This window comes from Hoplias malabaricus, chromosome 1 (assembly GCF_029633855.1).
Source record: "Hoplias malabaricus isolate fHopMal1 chromosome 1, fHopMal1.hap1, whole genome shotgun sequence".
Lineage (NCBI taxonomy): Eukaryota > Metazoa > Chordata > Actinopteri > Characiformes > Erythrinidae > Hoplias > Hoplias malabaricus.
This window is the reverse complement of record NC_089800.1, coordinates 72,348,219-72,358,215: the sequence shown is the minus strand read 5'-3', so window position 1 is coordinate 72,358,215 and position 9,997 is coordinate 72,348,219. Positions and strand designations below refer to the sequence as shown.

Genomic DNA, 9,997 nt, shown 5'->3' with positions numbered 1-9,997 from the left:
ATTATGGAATTGACAGGACTTACATTAGATCTGTGCTGATCTACAGTATAGCTGTCATTGGCTAGACTCTCCGTGGAGGAGTATGCTATGATATGTTTTAATGTAAAGCCTCGGTCACACCCGAGAAATGCTGCAGTAGTAGTAGTTGGTACAAGAGGGTAGAGAGTAGAGTCAGTTCCTGACCCAGGTAACCACACTAATGTGTGCTCATTGAGCTCTTTGGCTCTCCATAAATTTTAATAAATGAAAAAGAAGACATGATTATGCCAAGTATTTATATAGTGCTGCATATTGAAACAAAGGTTGTCTCAGAAGTAAGGAAATGCCCATATGCAATGAGAATCTACAACGAATCTTACTGCAGGGACACTGCTGATCTCCTGCTGTCTGAACTGTGATGAGCTACACCACACTGTTACAAGTCCAGCTCATACTATCATTTTAACTGACCTTCTGCTAAATCTCAGATTATTCTGCTCTCTGACCACGTTGTGTCTGTGGCTCCTATTATTAGGAATATATTTATTGACAATTTTACTACCACTTAATAATAATTAATAATAATAATAATAACATTAATGCATATGCACCAGTGCATAAAGAGTGACATGAAAGTGAGTGATCAACCAAAAGCTTGTATGAAAAGGTAAGTTTTCAAACTAGATTTAAAGATTGAGAGTGTGTCTAAGCCCCAAACAGTAACAGGAAGGCTATTCCAGAGTTGAGGAGCTTTGTGAGAAAACGCTCTTCCTCCTGCAGTGTTTTTCTTAATGTGAGGAACTAAGAGTAGATGGGCACCCTGTGAATGAAGTGAACATGACGGGCGATAAGGTATGAGAAGTTCAGTAAGATACTGCGGGCCTAAACCATTTAGAGATTTCTATGACCAGAGGAGTATTTTATAGTCAATGCGAAATTTTAATGGGGAGCCAGTGTAGGGACGAGAGAATGACGGTAAAGTATGGTAATGTTTTCTAGCTCTATGGCGCACTGCAGCTGCATTTTGAACTAACAGAAGCTTGCGTAACACTTTGCCAGGAGCGCATTGCAGAAATCGAGGCGTCAAGTTATAAATGCATGCACTAGTTTTTCTGCATCTTTTAAAGATAAAATATGCAGAATTTTGGCAATATTGCGTAGGTGGAAGAAGGCGGTTTTGACTGTATTGGATATGTGGGTATCAAATGTGAGAGTCGAATCAAAGGCTACCCCTAAGTTTTTAATGATGGTACTGTGTTTTACTGTTGAATTATCAAGATTAATAGCAGCATTTCTGAGTGAATGTATCCGAGTATCTGTACCTAGTAACAAGAATTCAGTTTTATCAGAATATAACATGAGAAAATTTTGCATCATCCAGTCTTTAATTTCAGTTAGACATTCTGTTATTTTATGTAGACAAGCAACATCATTAGGTTTGGCTGCTATATACAGTTGTGTGTCATCAGCGTAACAGTGGAATTGAATACCATGCTTACGGAATAGTCTACCCAGTGGCAGCATGTAGAGTGTGAACAATACAGGGCCAAGCACTGACAGGAACACCATATTTAACTAAAGTATGATGTGAGGATTTATTATTCAGATAAAAAATTTGATAATGGCCAGATAAATAGGATCTGATCCTTTTATCTATTTTCCAGCCTATCAAGAATCATCATGGTCTATGGTATCAAACGCTGCACTAAGATCAAGCAGCACCATAATAGAGATACAGCCCTTATCAAGTCATTAGTTACTTCAGCCTCTCTTGGTAAAATGGTTGTGTGAGCCTCGTGCTGGTGTGATCCATTCCTCTGCTGTAGTCTAGTTCTGTTAGAAAAACGCCACAATTTCTTTGTCCGTTAAATTCATTGCCGGGACCTCAGTTCACGAACACGTTATTGTGCGGTTTCGCGCAGACAGTGCAGTCTGGGTCGGTCCGGTGAGAAAGGGGAGGAGGAGGCGATGAGTATCTACACAACATTTGACTACACTCAGAAATGCAAAAAAGGCATAAGTCCAGGCAAACCACAATGATAAATGATGCAAACTACATGGAGAACTATTAATGAACTCATAAATAAGAAGAATCCATCTAGTCCACACACATATATTAGCAGCCAGCATACCTAAAATACTTCTGGTCATGCCAAGTCCCCACCCAGTTCTGAATCCATTCCTGTTCTAGCAGGGAACATGAGATGAATGAAAAAATAAAATTAATAATTAACCCCAATCCCACTTCAGCTGGGCTCAATGAGCTAAGACCAGATATTCACAGGAAATGCTTCTGATATCTCTCTAAGCTTTTACTTCACATTATCAACCAGTTTTTAAACTCCTGTATATTTCCTGACCAATTAAAATGGTAATGGTAAAAAAGTAATCCCTATGTACAAATCAGTAGATCCACCCATGCACCCAATTACAGGCCAATCTCTATCTTTCCTGTTTCTAAAGTTTTTGTAAAATGTTCTCTAACCAACTGATGGCTCATCTAAAACAATACAGTCTACTTTATCTATATCAATATGGATTCAGAGATAAACTGCGCACATCTATTCAGCTAATAAGAAACATTTCAACGGCATGTGGCAATAAAGAATAATGAAGTAATCATAGAGATTTTAATGGATTTATACAAAGAATTTGACACAGTTAACAGAATACACTAAAAAGCAACACTAAAAAAGCGAATGTTGACTATATTATACAAAACAAATACCAAAGAGTTTACAGAAAGGTAGAGACTAGAACTAGGTAAAATAGACAGGAACAAAACAGAGGGTAATAAGAAAAAAAAAACAAGTAATCCCCACCCACCACTTTCTGAAGGCATGCCTCGGGTGGCACAGGCAAGGGGAGACTGGAACTCAATACAAGACAGTACAGTTAAAACAGAACCGAAAGGCTATACATACTGTAGAAACAGGGACACAAAAAGAGGAAGAGCTAGTCTGGGAAACATGACAAGGCAAAACTTGTTTAATCAAAATTGCGCAACAAAAATCAAAATAGTCTGGACATGATACCACACCAAAGAAGAGTTGGTTAGCCTTACAGGCAAAGTATCAAGCAGCCCCACTGAAACACCAGGTGACAGCATATAGTGTTAGCAGGGCTGTCTAGTTGGAAACTACCCTGTACACAAACCAGAAACTTGGCCTTTCCTCCAGGTATGAGTTTCCTTTAGTATTAAAATTTTTTCTTGGATTTTGGTCTCACATTGTTTTTAATGTTAGGCAGATTCTGTTGACATGTATTTTATGTACATATGATATTAAGTGCAGCATTAAGAAATGTGTCACTGTTCTGAGTTCATATATGGGTTATGTCTACGTGACAATTATGTATTTGAAGCTACATTCCTGAAAGTTAGAGAGCAGGAAGTCATAATTATCTTCGATCTCCTCAGTCCCAGAACAGGAGATGATGTAAACAAAACACAAAATAACCTATTTACGCTGAGAATGGGGGTCTGAATGCCAGAGGTACATTTGTTGAATTCCTCTCAGCAAGTAGTCCACTGGTGCTTGTTAAGATGCTGTTCTTTTAATTGTAATAAAACTTTATATTTACAACATAAGCATTGTGTCGGCGTAGAAGTCTTCTTCAACATCATCTTTACAACATTGAAAATAAACACCACTGTTTTTCATTCATTTAGGTTTTTTTATTAGTTTAGTTTCATATGTTCCTGCTGTCTCTTCTTATTGTTAGTTTGTTATAATTAGCTCTTTATTTAGTCCTCTTCTCCTTGTGTGAACTTTTCTCCATTGACATTTTCTAACCTCTCTGGATCTGTCTCTTATCTTCATGTCTATCTTAGTTGTTTGCTCTTTTCTTCGTTTAGTTCATTTTTAGCATGATATTTTGTCTTTAGTTTAGTACTCTTTTCTATTTAGATTTAGTTTTTTAGATCTTATGCCAGTTTATCTCTTTGGGACTTTCCTCATGTTATTGACTTTAAGTTATGTATTAGTTGTCTAGCTGATGTTGCGAAATTACTTCCTCATTCCTTGTCTCTCCTTGTACATTTACATGACACAGAGAGAGGAACACACTAATAAATACCATCCTTACCCAGCCTCATGAAGGACTCAGAAGTCTGGATTAAAGTTTATAGTCTGGCTTGCTGTAAAAACCCACTCACTAGCAATTTGGAGGGCAGTTGCCTAATATTCAGAGATGTTTGAGCCCCACATTTGGTGCCAGATAATAGGGTGAATTCACTTGTTTAAAAAAAAAAACAGCAAAAAAAGACATTTCCTTTTGCTCAATTAGTACTTCACTAAACTTAAAATCAAGAGACCTACAGAGACTCTGCAACATAACTGAAGATGACAGTGTTCAATTTATAGTAGATAAATGCTATCAGTGCATCAACACTGTTCAGTTATTCATTATCTGTAAGCGCTTATCCAGTTCAGGGTCGCGGTGGGTCCAGAGCCTACCTGGAGTCATTTGGCGTAAGGCAGAAATACACCCTGGAGGGGGCGCCAGTCCTTCACACACACGTGTGTTTTTGGACTGTGGGAAGAAACCGGAGCACCCGGAGGAAACCCACGCAGACAACACACCAACTCCTCACAGACAGTCACCCGGAGCGGGAATCGAACCCACAACCTCCAGGTCCCTGGAGCTGTGTGACTGCGACACTACCTGCTGCGCCACCGTGCCGTCCCATCAATACTGTTTATCATTGTAAAAAAAACATGAAGATCACAATGTGATAGCTGAGCAGGAGATTTAACTTTTCTTCCGTCCAAGGCGTGTTCTGGTGCTCAAGGCCAAAAAGAGTATATGACCATTTTCTCAGTCATTTTGTCTTTTTCACTCCAAGTTTATTTAAAACTTTAAATTAGCTGACACCTTTAACTTTTACTAGCAAAAATAGACATATACATGCAGATACCACATTGGTCATTCCTGTGTCTAAGCTGTTAATGCTTATTATGTATATCAAGGAAGTTCACTCAGTAAAATAGACTTATCATTAACCACTGAATTACCAACCAGTCTTCCAGTGGTGTGTGTTTGTCTGTAAGAGAGAGACAGGGAGAGTGTTAGAAGAAGCCCAGAGAGCCGGTGTTCTGTCGAGCTGTGCTGCCTTGTCAAAATGTACTACTTTTACAGCTCTGCGCATGCTCAGACCCAAAATTTTAATGTTTTCACATGTTCTTCATGTTAAATCTGTTTTTCTCCGGTGCATAACACAATCTTCGTTTACTGTTATTATTTGCTTGACTGTACCAAAACTGTACACCATGAATTAAATGTAAAAACAATATATATAAAACCATTTCTTATCACCATAATAATCTTATAATTTATTTAATAAGGGGATTTGAGCTGTGCATATCTCGTGCTTATATATCTGTAGGCAGCATTTTCTGATACACTACATTTAGCATACCTACCGTTTTATTTAAACAACTATACGTATAAAATTACTGTATGCCAGCACATTTTGTGAAGATAGCACACCTCGTCAGAACACCAGCAGTGTTTGTGAGAGAGAGAGAGAGAGAGAGAGAGAGAGAGAGAGAGAGAGAGAGAGAGAGAGAGAGAGAGAGAAAGATGTGTGTGAGACTTGATTTTACGACAATAGTGTAAACATGAATTACAGCATCAGACAGGGGGAGCTCAGGAGACCAAAAAAGCCTATTGTCTATAACCCTTATCCAATTCAGGGTCGTGGTGGGTCTGGAGCCTACCCGGAATAACTGGGTGCAAGGCGGGAACATACCCTGGGGGGGGGCCGCAGTCCTTCACAGGGCGACACACACTCACATTTATGGATACTTTCGAGCTGCCAATCCACCTACCAACACATGTTTTTGAACACACCACACTCCTCACAGACAGTCACCCGGAGAAAACCCACGCAAACACAGGGAGAACACACCACACTCCTCACAGACAGTCATCCGGAGAAAACCCACGCAGACACAGGGAGAACACACCACACTGTCTACTACATTTTCAATGTGACTGTGTGTGTGGGGTATCAATTATCAAGTTTACACACACTACATTCATACGTTGGAAAGGTCACTCTGTATCCACAGTGGAGCACTTCAGACTTAAATCTACATAGATATCTGCTTATACAGGTGTGCCTTTATATCATATCCAACTATACATTTCATATATAATATAAATAAAGAGGAACGCTATGGGTGCTCTCAGGGAACACACCCATTGGAACAAAAACACTCTGTACACGGCTGGTATGCCGAGCCTCGGCTGTGATGTACGGCCCAAGTGCAGACTGGTAGTTGTGGGAGTCCGGTAAATACTCAACCCAGACTAGGGCGAGTCATAAAGCTGAAGTGAGGCACAGCGAACTCTATGAGTGATTTTGTGTCAAAAATTTTTCAAAAGCAAAAATTAATCTGAAAATGATTTCAAGAGCAGAAACTATATGTTGTGAATGCAAAACAGAAACAAATATGTCAGATATGTATATTTAAAGGATACTTGGTTATTTTATTACTTTCTGCAGTTACTTGTTTTTGTTTGCATTTTGCACTTTGTTTTTGATTTTTTTTTTCTGATTTTGCTTTTGGGACGCTTGATTTATTCCATGGGGAATTACAGAATAATGAATGAATGGATATTCTAGCACAATGTTTGTCTGGGCGAGTATTTGTTAAATGTATCTGAGCGGGTGACTTTAGCGCTGTGTGTGAAGAAGATGAAATGAGGATTTATTTTGCATTACAAGCTAAACTGAAAATATACCCAAATGTTTTTTTTTTTGTGATATTCACAGAGTAGGACGTAGAGTGCATATCTGGCTTTTAAACAGTAAAGAAAGGGCACCCTCACCCTGCAGCTCGAGTCTCAAATACCTGGCCTTTGTTTCTTTTTTAATAAAGCAAACATTAAGCTTTCCAGAGGTGTGCAAATAGAGAATGTTTGAACATTACTTCACATATTTTATTAGTTGATGTAATCTATAGTAACGTAACGGTTACTCACAGTTACATTTAAGAAATACTCCCCAAGCCAAACATCACACCTCAATTATTTTCCTCTAATTCCCCAATGGAATAAATAATAAAGTGCCATTGTTAGTAATTAGCTGTTTACTTTCCTCAATGTCCTATAGCCTCATTAACTGTTAACATTCCCCAGAGCTATGAATTTAGAATGAATGAATGTGCTGATAATATAAAATCTGATTCATTTAACGTCTTTAAACACTGTGACCTCTGCCCCCCAGACTTTTACTCAGAAATGTAAATATTTGATCGCCATCTGTTTCGGTGCATTGCCTGTTAGTTTTTTCCATTCAGCTAGTGTGTACGCCTGTGATACAATGACACACCAGAGCCAGCCAGCCTCTGCAGTTGCTCCTCAGGATCTGCACGAGACGAGAGACAGCCAGATGACGGCAGTGCTTAATCCTCATTGGCTGGAAGCTCTGCTGAAACCTATGACATTTGTTTCTTTCAATTCTATAATGTAAATCTGTTATCTGACTTTAAGACCCTGTGTGTACAGTAATAACTTCATGATCTCTCACTGATGACTGGACTGTGTAGCATGGGAACATACATGGTTTTAGAACACTAGTGTTCTGGGACCAACCCTGTTACAATGGGGTTTACTGCACACTAGTCTCCTGTATCTGTAGCATTAGTATTGATTAACGAGTCTTAATTAAGTCACCATGTGATGTAGTTTTGGGAGCCAGACCACACCCCAATAACTTCTCCACAGCTCCATTTATGCCTCTTCACTCTCATTCCATCCCCATGTCCAACATCATCGCATGCATCACAACCTGGTCTCCTCCCTTCTTCTCTAAACATTTAAGCCTAATTAATTAAGGGGGTGAGGCATGGCACTAACTTATGCCTCCAAGCCATCTCAAACTCCAGCCCAAACCTTCTAAGTTCACCCCACCCCTTCCAATGCTTTTCTAGGTGTGGTCTATGCTAGCAAATTGGTATTGTGTAGTATGTAACCCTTAATTCTGCCTTATCCTGTATCTGTGACATGATTGACATGGCAGGTTTTTTCTGAATGGGTGACTGCTGTACATGTAAATATCTAGAAAAAAGATTTACTATGCAAAAATAATTGTAAAAATTAAAAATATATATTTTTATGACTCACCACAGGCAATGGAGGTAGCAACAGTAACCACAGCTGTTATAGCCAGTGCATCCCTGGTTGGCACCACCACCGAGCAAATAGCCAGATCTGTAGAAACCAACCGAAATGTTACTATTCAAATCACCAATTACAGTCGAATGTACACTTTAGCAAATCCCAGGTAAGTGTGGATTATTTTTAATCCCCATTTCAATTTGTTCACTCCATAGCTGGGTCACATTGGTTGGTGGACAGACACTGTGTAATGATGTATAATACTATCTCAAGGAGATGCCCCTCTGTAAGTGACGGGATGTGCATTAAAGATAAACACCACACAAACAGAAACCAATTAAATATTTCCTCAGTTGTTAGAAATACACTGAACGATCACTGCATTAGGAACATGTACATTTTATCTACACTTACTGTCCATTTTACCAGCTCCACAGTCCACACTGGAGCACTATATAATTCTACAATTACAGACTAACACTAAACCTGTGGGGCAGTGTCCTATGGGTGGCGTCCTGTGTCCACTGATGAAGGACTAAGAAGGCGGCCAACACAAACTGTGCGGTGACAGATGAGCTGCTGTCTCTGACATTAGAAATGTATCTCTGTCTGATATGAATATATCCATCTTTCACATCTGAAGCCAGACTCTCTGTCCCCAGTCTGATAACCTCTGCAAAACAATTACATGACTGAAACCCACAGAGTCTCTTTGCAGATTATTATTCAGTTGTGGTTATTGTCATTAAAAAAATGTTTTACCAGAGCTATAAATTCAACATTTCATTCTCTTTCATTATGATATCTTTCTGTCCCTTAGGACCCACACCACCAGTGGATACTGTTATAATTCTCCACAGCCCACCTTCCCACCCTGTGTCAAAGAAGTGCATTCATTCTCCAAAACTGCACACACTGCCTGTGGAGCTGTTGGGGTCCTGACCTACCAGATCCTCACAGAGGGACAGGAGTGTGTTGGGGAACTGGTCATAATGTTCTCCGTCCCTTACGACTACATCCAGTATGAGAACATATATGTTCTTGGCATTTTTAAACCTCACATTCAGTGTGATGATGCCCTGTTTAATCAGATGTATTATGAAAAAGGTCCATTCCAGAGAGAGAAAGGTACAGGGAGCTGTTTGACATACTCTGGAAAAGAAGGTGTAGTGAAGGGAACAATGTCTCCTCAAGGCAAATCCATTATGAAGGTGGAATTCTGGGATGTGAAGTCTTCAAAGGCAAACAGTCCTGAGTGCAAAATGTCCTGATATTCTTATTATATTGCCCTTTTTAAATTTAGAAATACATTGCGGTAGAATCTTAATTTGACACATGGCCACATAAAAAAGCTATTAATAAACACAAAGCACGCACAAAACATAGATATTAACAGGTCATATCATTAGAATGTAGAATAATACATACATCTAAATAGTAAACAATCATACCTTAAAATGCAAATAATGAAAAATATAATGAAATAGTGAAAAAAAAAATCTAATTCTAAAGTTTACTAAAACAAGTCTGCTAATATCACTCCCTTAAATTGTTACAGAACAGTGTAACATTCCTCATCATACACACTGAAACATACAGTATTGTTTGCTGTAGCAATTACTTCTAGCACATAACTGTAAATAATACTATATTTTGCATATATGGTTAGAAGCTCACTGCATTTCATCTCATAATCTCATATAATCTTACCTCACCTTATTGCCTGCATAAGGTATATATATATATAGAGTGTGTGAGACAATGCGAGAGAAAGATGTGTAGCATGCTGGAAAAGCCTCAACACACCAATGATAAAAAACTTTGTGTCTTTATGGGCGGCACGGTGGCGCAGCCACACAGCTCCAGGGACCTGGAGGTTGTGGGTTCGATT

The 9,997-nt window shown here is 39.0% G+C and overlaps 1 protein-coding gene across 1 annotated transcript; it reads left to right on the top strand.

Moving 5' to 3' along the window:
• Positions 1–786: 786 nt before the first annotated feature.
• Positions 787–9,377, top strand: LOC136676426 (DELTA-actitoxin-Afr1c-like). The gene is made up of 3 exons (XM_066653477.1): positions 787–831; positions 8,118–8,272; positions 8,927–9,377. The coding sequence occupies exons 1-3, from the start codon at positions 817–819 to the stop codon at positions 9,375–9,377; spliced, it is 621 nt and encodes a 206-aa protein (XP_066509574.1). The 5' UTR covers positions 787–816.
• The last annotated feature ends 620 nt before the right edge of the window (positions 9,378–9,997 follow it).

Bases quoted from the DNA above. Each gene is read 5' to 3' on its own strand.
- LOC136676426 (XM_066653477.1), top strand. The intron at 8,273-8,926 runs GTAAGTGTGGAT...TCTGTCCCTTAG, and splicing joins TACACTTTAGCAAATCCCAG to GACCCACACCACCAGTGGAT.